At 34.5% G+C, this 12,875-nt stretch overlaps 1 protein-coding gene across 1 annotated transcript; it reads left to right on the top strand.

The window, feature by feature from the left end:
* The first annotated feature begins 7,672 nt into the window (after window positions 1-7,672).
* Window positions 7,673-9,400, top strand: LOC111371587 (putative F-box protein PP2-B12). Its single transcript, XM_022993646.1, has 3 exons — window positions 7,673-8,139; window positions 8,492-8,631; window positions 8,720-9,400. Exons 1-3 carry the CDS (start codon window positions 7,816-7,818, stop codon window positions 9,072-9,074), a joined length of 819 nt encoding a protein of 272 aa, XP_022849414.1. The 5' UTR covers window positions 7,673-7,815; the 3' UTR covers window positions 9,075-9,400.
* The last annotated feature ends 3,475 nt before the right edge of the window (window positions 9,401-12,875 follow it).

Consider the following 12,875-nt stretch of genomic DNA (forward strand, 5'->3'; position numbering starts at 1 on the left):
GACCTTACGCGAAAATTACAAAATGGTCACTAACATTAAAACTTTCAGTAACGGTCACTTAAGTTTCAAGGCACTTTCAGAAATGGTCACTAAAATTTAAAAATATTTTTTCAATTTTTTGGGCTATTTTTGCGGCAACTTTCGGCCATTTCCGACCACCGATACCGTCAAATTTTGATACCTGTGGAAAGCCCACAATGTATTCTTCAATTAACACCCAAAATCTCTCTGTAACTTCAAGGGATTTGACAGGAAAATCGTCGCAAAAGTCGCCCAAAAAATCTAAAAATCTGCCTAGTTTTTCAAAAATTTTGGGCCAGTATTGCGACGATTTTTCGATGACTTCTGACCACCAAAACCACTGGATTTTGATATCATTGGAAAGCCCAAAATGTCCTCTTCAATTATCATTGAAAATCTCTCCCCAAACTCCAAAGAATTCTGTTAGAATAAACCCACAAATTCGACTATCCAAAAAGGCTTAAATCTGGGCAGATTTTTCAGATTTTTTGGGATAATTTTAAGGCAACTTTTCAGTAACTTCCGACCACCAATACTGTGGATTTTGATAACATTGGAAAGCCCACAATGTCTTCTTCATTTACTAGCAAAAATATCCCTCAAACTCCAAAGGATTTGGCCGGAATAAACCCACAAAGTTGGCTACCCGAAAAGGTAAAAATCTGGGCAAATTTTTTAGTCTTTTTAGGAGAAATCTGCGGCAACTTTCTAGCAACTTCCGACTACCAAGACTGCCAGATTTTGATACCATTGGAAAGCCCACAATCTTGTTTTCAATTTTCACCCAAAATCTCCCCATAATTCCAAAGGCTTTGGCTGGAATAAACACACAAAATCAGCATCCCGAATCTGAGCAGATTTTTGCCTTTTTGGGTAGCCGAATTTGTGAGTTTATTTCGGCCGAATCCTTTGAAATTTGCGGGAGATTTTGGATGGTGATTGAAGACGATATTGTTGGCTTTCTGAAGGTATCAAAATTCGATGGTCTTGATGGACGGAAATCGCCAGAAAATCATCGCAAAAGTCACCAGAATTTTCAGATTTTTCGGCTAATTTTGTAGCAATATTCAGGTCGAATCCCTTGGGGTTACGAGGAGATTTTGGGTCGTAATTGAAGAGGACATTGTAGTCTTCCAACAATATCAAAATTTGGTGGTATTGGTGGTTGGAAGTGACCGAAAAGTTACCACAAAAACAGTCCAAAAAACTGAAAAAGTACTTTTAAACTCCAGTGACCGTTTTGAAATTTTTTAAACTTCAGTGATAGTTTCTGAAATTTTTTAACCTTTGGTGACTATTTCTGCAAGTTTTTAAACTTCAGTGGTCGTTTTGAAAACGCCCCGAAAGTTAAGTGACCGTTACTGAAAGTTTTAAACTTCAGTGAACGTTTTGTAATTTTCGCGTAAGTTCAGTGATCGTTTGTGAAATTAACCCGATTAAATTATAATCATTTTGTCAGAGGTTCAACGCATCCAATATTCATAAACTTTTATTCAAGAACTAATTATTTGAACATTGAAACTTGCATAGCTTTCAAATTGATAAAACAACTAGGAAGAAATGTTATATGATTGGAGCAATGAAACTCGGTATATCACAACTTGGTCCTGATTGGGATGATTATGATCGTTGGGATTGGAAACCTCACGCAGAGTCTAGCTATAATTCATCATATCTTTTGCTTTTAAATTTAATTTGGAAATTGCATTGTCATGATAACTATAAGGGGTATATCAATTATATGATGTACAAATTCTCAATGGTGGCAGAACTTAGAAATCAAGCTTGGCACCTTATTATCTGAGGGAAGATCGAAACACAAATGCTATCCCCAAGGACTCGTTATACAGCTCATCTCGTATATAGATTTGAAATGTCTTACAAGGTCCCTGGATGATGTAGGACATAATGGGTATATTGAAAAAAGAATACTAGTAAAAGTAGAACATCAACTTAATTTGGGATCGGTCCCATAAGACCATTTTGGAAAGAGATCGACGAGGGAAAAATACTCATCGCTATGTTGTGATGTACGACGAATTTTGACCATTCGAGTTCGTTTAGGCCTCGAAAACTAATTTTTAAAGTTTTGGCGCTATTTTTGTCAATTCGGATATTTTTTTTTTTTGGGCAATTCTAGTTTGTTTAAACTTCTTTTTCATTACTTTTAGTTGTTTTAAACTATGCTTCCATGTAAACCCTTATAAATAAGGGGTTAGTTTGTTTGTTTTTTTTTTTTATTATTCATTATTAAAATTCGTGAAGTTTATTTCTCTTTAATTTGGTGGATTCCAAATTTCGTGATCTCAAGGTTTTCGCTTAAATTCCTTTCTTTCGCTGCATCTCTGGACCAGCTAAAGGGATTATCAAATTTGTTAATCTTGATGAAGATCATGATGCCGAGAGGCGATCTGCAACGTTGCACCTTCAACCAGGGTTGGTAGGTAAAAGTCAGCAGATTGCAGTGAATAGACCCGACGGATGGATGGAAGTACAACTGGTAATGTTTTACAATGATCTAGGAGACAATGGCCTGGTAGAGGCACGGCTGTTGAAAAGGGATAAAAAAAATTTTATGATTGATCTCGTTATTGTAGGAATTGAGTTTCGACATGCTACAAATGTGGAAAAAGAGCTCGGTGAAAAAGAAAATGTCAGAAACCAAAGAAATGGGATCTTTTCAAATTAAGGATTTCTGGATAATATGGAAATAAATTGTCCAGCTCCATCTGATTTACTTTCCTTGTCTCTTCTTTGATATGCATGTGTAATGACTGAGAAAAATGACGAGTTGTTGCAAAGAAACAAGTGAAGATTTTCGAGCAAAGTGTTGTGTACATATTATAGGGTTCGAATTGATGTTGATATAAAACAATAGAAGAATAATGACTTTTGATCCATACCACCGATAATGAATCAAACAAAATCACAGAAAAAATATAAATTGAATTTCCCAATTTCGAAGGGAAGAAAGAGCAGATACACTAAATTTATGTCATAAGACTACGGTACTGACCTCCTGGCAGTTCAAATAACGAAATAAACAGTTTCCACAGAAAAAATAGTCGAGCTTGACATTAGAATAGAGCAGTGTGTCCTTGGTTACTGGTATATTCAAAAGAGAGGGGATCTGCACCAAACAAAATGATTCAATGAAACCATGTTATGGAAATGTAACTATTAGAATAATGGAAAGCCAAAAACATTTAAAAAAATAAAATAAAATAATAAAAATAAAAAATAAAACCTCGAGACAGGTACTGCTTGTCTACTGTCTGGTGGATACGAACATCTTCGAGTCCAGAAATGCATCATCACGACATATATCCTTTCAGTCTCACACCACAAAATATTTGAGAACTCATCGCATAAAATGTAAATGATAAAAAGGAGAAATATTGAAGTACAGAGAAGATAACAGCCCAAGGCAGTGTCGAGTAGTGGAAGGAAAAAAAAAATTGTTAACCAAAAGCAGATTATGTCCTGCTATTTCCTCTTTAATATGTCACCAGAGGATTGGATTAACCTAGCCATCAATTTTTATCCATTCCACGGTATATATGCCAGTTGATTTTAATAAAAATGGACAAAGAAAATCTTTTATACTCCAGATAAACTATTTTCAGTTGCCAACAAAATTCCAACCAGCTCAAATTACAGTACTTTGTATATAATCCAAAAACCAATTGCAGTTATTGCTAGATCAACTACATGCTGGATACTTGACCAAACGCTAATTTTATTGAATAAATTTCAAGTGGTTACAAGAAAAAATTTGAGATAACAACGATGAAAGCAGTAAGCTCTATGGTAGCAATTCAACTAAATAAAAAAGATGCTGTTGGGTCTCTATCAATAGAAACTTACCCTCGGAAGACTATAAATTAGAAGAACGCCACTTCTACGATTTTGACAAAAGCAGCTGGGGCTTCAGTTTCCTCCAGCCAACGTGTAGATGGTCGGGAAGCAACCATCACATTCAACATATTCTACAATGTTGGGGCATGTGGTGCACCACAGACAACGACCCCAACCAATTGGCCTGCTCATATGATACAAAATATTCACTTTCGGTACAGGAATTAACAATGAATAAATGATCAATAAGATTCAGAAGTGAGAAATCTTCAGCAAACAGTGACATCAATAGTTGGCAATAACTAATCAAATAGAAAAAACAGCTGCATATCCAAGAATACCATGAATGAAGATGCTTCTATACATTTTAAGTCTAGCACAACATACATTCAAAAGTATGGATGGCAACAAGTACATACTATGCTGATGCATAAACAACTAATTCAGCTCTTAAGAGCTTGGCTGAGTTCAGACTTTTGAGCTTAAACACTTGTTTAGCAAAGTTTAAATTATAATTTAAATTGGCCAAAACCCCCTTTTTATTCATTCCAATATGTGGACTCACAATTTATCAACCACTTTTTATACATACATTTTGTGAGATCACATCTTAAATTTTAATTTAAATACTTCCAAATAAGCACTTAGCTTCGTCCATCTTGAAGGTGATAATAAATTAAGCAAAGATTCATCTATTTTAAACTAAAATACATCAAATCTAACTTGCTATGTTATTGAAAATTGCATTCAGATCCCTCAATCTTTTTTGTAACTAAAAAAATCCTAAATTTCCAATTTCCAATTTAAGTAATTGAGTTTCGGCAATGGCGGTCATGGAGCCGGTGGCAACGATGGTGGTGGGAAGAGGGGAGTGGAGAGGGAAGGGAAAGGGATTTTTTTTTTTTTTATTTCTAATTTTTAATAATTTATTTAGGGCTAGTTTGCATTTTTTAAAAGAATTTAGGACTAAAGTTGCAATTCCTTTTTTAATTTTTTTTCTTTTTGTTTTATTTAAATAGGACGATATATTCGTCATTTCACAACTGTTTTATTGAGAAAAAGAATGATGCGGGGTAAAACACACCAAGTTTCATACAAGAATATTTTTTTTCAGTTCCAAAAGTTGAGAGGTTTTGCACAATAGGTCTCAAAGATAGGGGTAATACGACAATCAGCCTTTCAAAAATTTGGAGTAAGATTTTTTTCTTTCAAAAATCAAATGTATCCTGCTCCCCACAACAAACCCTAATTTATTCTTTTTCACATTCCCCAATTCATAATTACATCCACACCACCACAACTGTTGTCCACCGTCGTCACCACCGCATGTCGCCATCGTCGCCCCAATTCCAAGCACCACGCTTGCTACCACCATGGTGGATATACTATCAAGACTCCCTGCAACTTCCAAGCATCGTCACGCTAATTCCAAGCACTCGCTACCACCAGGCAACAACAGTGCCCGATGCTACTATAACATGCAATGCGCCTTGAGATAGCTCAACAAGTGTGGCCAGACACGACGTCAATAGAGTAAAAGTGAAGGGGAAAATTTTGGGTTTGGGTGTTGATTTGAGGTCGGGGGCTAAAGTGCAATTTGTGAAATACAGACCCTACTTGCAATTTTAGATTGGAGGTCATTTCGCAAATGGTGGTTGTTGGTGGTGCTGGAGCTAGTGGATGGTGATGGTGTTTCATATGATTGAGTGGGATAAGAGCATTTGTAATCAATTATTTTTTATGATTGTAACCAATATGTAGATGATTAAATTAATAATTTGTGAACAATAAATAATATGTGGTCTAAAAAAATGTGTAATTGCGACTAATTTGTATTTGTCACTCACAATTTATATCTTTGTGACTGTGATACTATGTAATTTGTGACTTTAACCAAAATTGTGTATTATTGTGACATTGACCTCTAATCAGGTGGTCACAATTTGTTATCACTTGATTTTTTAAACTTTTTCACTAGTTTGTTTTTTTTTTATCTTCGAAGTCCACTTTGAAATCTTTGTAGTTGTGTACTCTTCTCTTAATAAAACCACAAGCCTCATGGCCCGAATAATTAATCTTTATTTATTAACTTTCGCCTACAAACTAAAGGAGGCCGTTAGGGTGCAAGAGGTCATCGCCTTTGAAAAGATTGGGGATGTCAAGTCCAAAACGGGTTTACTTAATTCATTCGATCCAGTCCAATTAATATAATCAATTGACGTATTGAAACGGTCAATGTGCAACTCCCTCCACCACATACATGTCACGTAATTAATATGGATAACAATTGTATGTTTCTATTTTTTATCTAATAAATTATTATTTTTATTTGTTCATTTGGTACCTATGGATGGGATTCTCAGTCGATAAATTATCTAGCATTTTGTAATTTACTATGATGATGTTTTACTTAATTATATAATTTGTCAGTAGTTTGGTGACTAAACGTGCAATTTAGAAAGTGAAAATTTAGAATTACTTGATTGCCGCCATTGATCTCTCGACACATCTCAGCCAACGGTCCAAATTAATCACTACTATATTGGCCATAGGGTAACAATCCTAATATGCTAGGCTGCTTTTTCGGGCATTAATGGGCATTTTCTTGTGGAATCCAGTGTTATTTGTTCTTAAATCATGGATAGTTGTTGACCAAGACTTTTGCTTGTTCTGCACCATCGCGATCAGCAGGACCAAGAATTCAATCATTTGTACGCCCTTGGTTGTGCTTTATTTTAATTTTAATGCATTTTTTACGTTCGCTTTTTAATCTTATATTTTCTAATAAATAATTATACATCTAGTTTTAAATATATTTTTTCTTTTTTAATTACATATTCTTCACAAAAAAAAAATAAAAAAAATCACTGTTTCAAAATACATTAAAATGGAGCCTAAACAAGGCTACATTTCTGGATTAAAATCAACACAACTAACCGTGAAGAAACAAGTAATTAAATTTGCAATAATATAAGAGGGAGTCTCTTATTTAGAGTCGGACTGGGATCTCCAATTCAAGAACAGAATCTTCAGCTTGAAGCTTATTCCAGTACAGAAATTTACCTGCATTTGGAAAGATTATTGCTGGCTGATTATAAGAACAGGAGTTATTGCAAAATGAAACAAGTGAGGATTGATCATTAGAAATTCAAAATGGATGACAAACAAACAATTCATCACTGTGTTTATTTCTAATTACACACGAATTTGGTGCAAATGTATGCATTTATATAATGATTAAAATTCAATTGGAATATTAATTTCATTTCACTATTTTTTTATATTAATGACAACAAATTTCAAACATTAATCTTGAATTATTATTTTTATTTGGTATCTCATTACCTATGGATGGGCCTTTCCATTTGTTAAAATTTATATTGTTTTTATTTAGCGTCAAAATTTCAATTGATGAATTACATTTATTAAAAAGGGACTCAAATAGATTTACAGTTGTTTGTCTTAGATAATTTTAAAGTTTTGCAACTGAAATTGTGTGTGTGTTATTTCTTGATCGAGGTGAAATTGACTGTCTAGATGTGGAATAGAGATCAAAGAACTCCAACCGTATCATCTATGCATTTCAGACCAAACTGATGGAGTTCAAGAGAGAGCATTATTTAATTTACTATGATGTCTTGCTTAATCAGGGTCAAAGTTATAATTTGTCAGTAGTTTAGTGACTAAAGGTGCAATTTCATTTAAAAAATGAAGTCCGTAGTTACCAAGAAAATGAGAAATGAGGGCAACAAGTAGGGTCACTTCACAAATGCTTTTCCCAATCGGATCCAGCATTTAAAGGCTTCACCATGGCGGCAGGACCAACACATCAATCCTTTCTATGCGTCTGAATCAAAGTCAGCACACCAAAGCAATTCAGGTATTAAAGTTTCAATAATTCAAGTGAGATTCTCTTATTCGAGATTTTGTAGCTAGATGTCTAATAACTATGATAATTGGGAAAGACTTGTGGAAGTTGTTCTCCGTAGGGAACAACTCAGGCAACTTGCTTTAATTTCCTCAAGGGAACCAAGTTTCAGCTCTATATCTGGGTGGAGTACACCGATTCGTGGTGATCGGAATGTTCAACTTGGATATTCTTCTTCAAGTACAGTAAATGAAACGGATTGGGAGAGATTGTTGCCACCTGATTATAAGGATATCGTCTCCAGATCTGTGAATCCTGTGGTTTATGCAACCAAGGAAGATCTGTATATGAGTCTTTGTAGCTCTCCTATTTTACTTGATGGAGGCAAAATGGTATGTATATCCTTAATTATTATGTTTACGCAAAAATCTTAATCTTAAAAAAATAAATAAATAAATAAATAAATAAAAAATTCCGTTGATAAGGCTTCTTACTTATGTCTGAATTTATCACTTAATTACAACATAAAATGCTAAGACGGAATTATTAAGTCATTATAAACTCGAAATCTTGTGTTATATTATTCAGATTTCATTATCATCATTTTGTCAGAGGTTCATAGAACACTATGTTCATGAACTTTAATTCGAAGTCTTGAGAGAAAACATATAAACAAAATGAATTTTGGTGTTTGTCATATTTTACTAGTACAAGAACTAATTATTTGAACATTGAAACTTGCAGAGCTTTCATATTGATAAAACAACTGGGAAGAAATGTTATATGATTGGAGCAATGGAACTTGGTATTGATGATAGGAAATTTGAACTTGAAATTGATGAGAATTATTTTGAATGGAAATTGACATCTCATGCAGACTCCAGGTATCATCATTCATCATATCTTAAGCTTTCAAATTTAATATGGAAATTGCATTTTCGTAAGGAGATATATCAATTATGCGATGTGCAGATTCTCCAGGGTGGGAGATTTTAGATTTTTTTTGGACGTTGATATCCGAGGGAAGATCGAAACAGAAATGCTATCCCCAAAGACTCATTATGCAGCTTATCTCGTGCATAGATTAGAAATGTCTTACATCAAACTTCGACCAGCAAAAGGGATTATCAAGTTTGTTAATCTTGATGAAGATCATGATGCAGAAAAGCGAGGTACTGCTTTGCACCTTCAACCAGGTTTGGCGGGTAAAAGTCTACAGACTGCAGTAAGTAGACCAGACGGATGGATGGAAGTACAATTGGGAATGTTTTATAATGATCTTGGAGACAAATGGCCCCGTGGAGGCACGACTGTTGAAAGGGGGTAAAAAATTTATGCTGTTGAAAGGGGATAAAAAAATTATGTCTCACCTCGTTATTGAAGGAATTGAGTTTCGAGCTGCTACAAATGCAGAGAAATAGCTTGGTGCAAAAGAAAATGTGAGAAACCGAAGAAATGGGATCTTTTCAAAATTAAGGATTTATGGATAATATAGAAATAAATTTTCTGGCCCCCTCTGTTTTGCTTTCCTTTTCTCTTCTTTGAAATGCATGTGGAATGACTGAGAAAAATGTGGAGTTGCAGCAAAGAAACAAGTGAAAATTTTTCAGCAAACTGTTATGTAAATATTATAGGGTTCGAGTTTAAAATTAATTGGTGACTTGATATTCGAGACAATATAGATACACAAATGTTGTCCCGATGAAATGGAATAGGGAATAAACAACATGACGATCACAAGTCCATTGATTTCATGAAGACTGATAAAGGATCAAGGTTGTACAATGAATTTCACATTGCACAAAATTTCATTCATAAAAAGCAAACTCTCTCTATACTTGTGCTTCTAATAAGCACTCAAAACCTAATTTCCCAATTCAATTTCCATCTTCATGCTACTGATCTTCAACATGTCCCCAAAGACTTCTCTTGCTGCTTATCTTGTATCTAATCAGTAAATGTGATTATCAGATTAGTTAGTCATGCAACAAATGGTGATGCCAAGAAGCGACCAAGTTCAAGCTGACGCTTATTTTATAAATGCGGAAAAAAAAAAGGAATGTTTTATAATGATCTTGGAGACAAATGGCCCCGTGGAGGCACGACTGTTGAAAGGGGGTAAAAAATTTATGCTGTTGAAAGGGGATAAAAAAATTATGTCTCACCTCGTTATTGAAGGAATTGAGTTTCGAGCTGCTACAAATGCAGAGAAATAGCTTGGTGCAAAAGAAAATGTGAGAAACCGAAGAAATGGGATCTTTTCAAAATTAAGGATTTATGGATAATATAGAAATAAATTTTCTGGCCCCCTCTGTTTTGCTTTCCTTTTCTCTTCTTTGAAATGCATGTGGAATGACTGAGAAAAATGTAGAGTTGCAGCACAGAAACAAGTGAAGATTTTTGAGCAAACTGTTATGTAAATATTATAGGGTTCGAGTTTAAAATTAATTGGTGACTTGATATTCAAGACAATATAGATACACAAATGTTGTCCCGATGAAATGGAATAGGGAATAAACAACATGACGATCACAAGTCCATTGATTTCATGAAGACTGATAAAGGATCAAGGTTGTACAATGAATTTCACATTGCACAAAATTTCATTCATAAAAAGCAAACTCTCTCTATACTTGTGCTTCTAATAAGCACTCAAAACCTAATTTCCCAATTCAATTTCCATCTTCATGCTACTGATCTTCAACATGTCCCCAAAGACTTCTCTTGCTGCTTATCTTGTATCTAATCAGTAAATGTGATTATCAGATTAGTTAGTCATGCAACAAATGGTGATGCCAAGAAGCGACCAAGTTCAAGCTGACGCTTATTTTATAAATGCGGAAAAAAAAAAAACAAAAAAAATACTTGTGCCTGCATTAATGAGAGCATCAGTTTACAGATTCAAAGCCTAAGCTGTTTAGATACACGCAATTATATATCACTCGCCAGAATCTGAGCTTTTCTCCCATTGGTATCTACTGCATGACCAGCAGCATGAACATACCACTGATAATGAGTTGAACAAAATCATAGAAAATATAGATTGAATTTCCCAATTTCGAAGGGAAGAAAGAGCAGATACACAATAATTTATCTCACAGGACTGCAGTCCCGACCTCCTGGCAGTTCAAATAACAAAATAAACAGCTTCCACAAAAAACTAGTCGAGCCTTTTTTACGTTGGAATAGAGCAGATTGTCCTTGGTCAGTGGCATATTCAAAAGAAAGTGGATCTGCACCAAACAACATGATTCAATGAGACCATTTTATGGAAAGCTAACCACAGTTTAAAAAACTTGAGACGGGTACTGCTTGTCTACTAGTATGTACAGTGGATACAATCTTCGAGTCCAGAAAAGCCATATAGTTGAAATATGCATAAATAGGAAGTGCTTCAACACGACATATTTCCTATCAGTCTCACACCAAAAAACATTATTCGAGAACTCATCACGTAAAAAGTAAACGATAATAGGAGCTAGTAATAATTTTTTAGGATTGGAGTCTTAATTTATTTATCTTCATAAAATTAATAATTTATTCAATAATTGATTAATTGATTACCGATATTGTAACTAGTGTTATTTATATTAGACTGGGGCATCCACAAGTTGCTTCATTAGCTTAGACAATTACTACTACTTAAGAGACATATTCTTGTGTTTGGCCAATAGTTTTGTGACACATCGACTTGAATAGCGATAAGTGAAATGTCATCTAGAATGCTTAGATATGATAAAATGTTTGGCTAACACGATACAGTATTAAGTTCAAATTTTATGCTATACCAAGATTACGTTCTAGATTTCACTTTAACCAATTTGACCTTACATGCGGAATTAATCTAACTAAAGCAACAAATCACTTTAATTAGTTGTCTAGGTGATTAATCATATAAGTCAATTAACCTATGTTGAAATGCCACAGTTTGTATATTATGGAAAACAATAAATAACAAACAATATGATGACGGAGAAACTTCAACGTGGGTAAAACTTCGGGACAAAGCCAGTTACTTCTGCTATACCAATTCAGTAAGTACAAGTTATACCAAATTTTGTACCCAATCAGACCTACTGTTCCAATCTCACGATCTACTATTGTAGATACTTCTAGCCTCCTGCTAGACTTCCCGATGAAGCCCAATCTCCTGTCCACTACAACCTCCTGGTCCTTAACTGATTGTATAACCAAGTGGAACACCAAGAACCACCCGTTCTTATGCCTGTAACTGTGCCTCAATCCACCTCTCTCAATCCTCCAATGTGAGAATCCCTTCCTCAATAGATTAAGGAAGTAAGGTGTTTTTGGTTATGTAGATTCGATGTTTTTTCCCAAAACAATGGTTGTCAGATCATAAGATTGATGTGGACAAAATCTCCAATAAATTGCACCTTGGATCTTTTCAAAGATGTTATGAATATCTTTTGCAATGAAAGAATAATGTAACAACCTCCCCAAATTCGTGCTAGAGCTTGGGTTTTTATATTTGAAGGTGTCTAGGTGGTATGGGCCAAGTAAAACACTTCAAAAATGTGAACTAGGGGTTTTGCCACATGGGAATGTTGCTTGAGCGAGATGCCAGCGAGAATTGAGTGAGCGGTATTTTGTTTTTTTGCTCAAGCGAATTGCTAGTGAGAATCGAGCGACAGTGAGCAGTCGTTAGTATTTTTATTATAATTTTTTCTCCTGATATCCGATTAAAGTGATTCAACTTGTGTTGAAAAGATAATTCAAGGGAATACAATTCTTATGGAAATAGACTCGTCCAAATTCCATCATTTTCTATGAAAAAAATGTGTTGAAAGTTATGACTGAAAATCCGGAACATAATTTGTGTGGCTCTTTGATATCCTTTAAACTTCCAATTGCATCCCAATGATCTTATGTGATCTTTTTAGACATTTTGGACTCCTTCAAAGACTCGAACACCATCTATATAAAATTGCACCCTAAGCCCTTGACTTTTACAATAATGTTCAATTGAGTCCCTGGCTTTTACAAACATACAATTACGCCCGTTTTGTCTACAAAATTGCCAATCACACTTTCAAACCTAACAATAAGGAGTTTAGTTTCTTCTCCATATTAGTATGATGTGGATTTCACAACACTTATATCCAAGAAA

Source organism: Olea europaea, chromosome 22, assembly GCF_002742605.1.
Source record: "Olea europaea var. sylvestris chromosome 22, O_europaea_v1, whole genome shotgun sequence".
In the NCBI taxonomy this organism is placed as follows: Eukaryota; Viridiplantae; Streptophyta; class Magnoliopsida; order Lamiales; family Oleaceae; genus Olea; species Olea europaea.

What these genes read in the sequence shown, in the direction of transcription:
- LOC111371587 (XM_022993646.1), top strand. Translation starts at nt 7,816, where the DNA reads ATGTCTAATAACTATGATAATTGGGAAAGACTTGTGGAAGTTGTTCTC. An exon ending in TACTTGATGGAGGCAAAATG is followed by an intron (nt 8,140 to 8,491) that starts GTATGTATATCC and finishes TGAAACTTGCAG; the next exon opens with AGCTTTCATATTGATAAAAC. An exon ending in ACATCTCATGCAGACTCCAG is followed by an intron (nt 8,632 to 8,719) that starts GTATCATCATTC and finishes TGCGATGTGCAG; the next exon opens with ATTCTCCAGGGTGGGAGATT.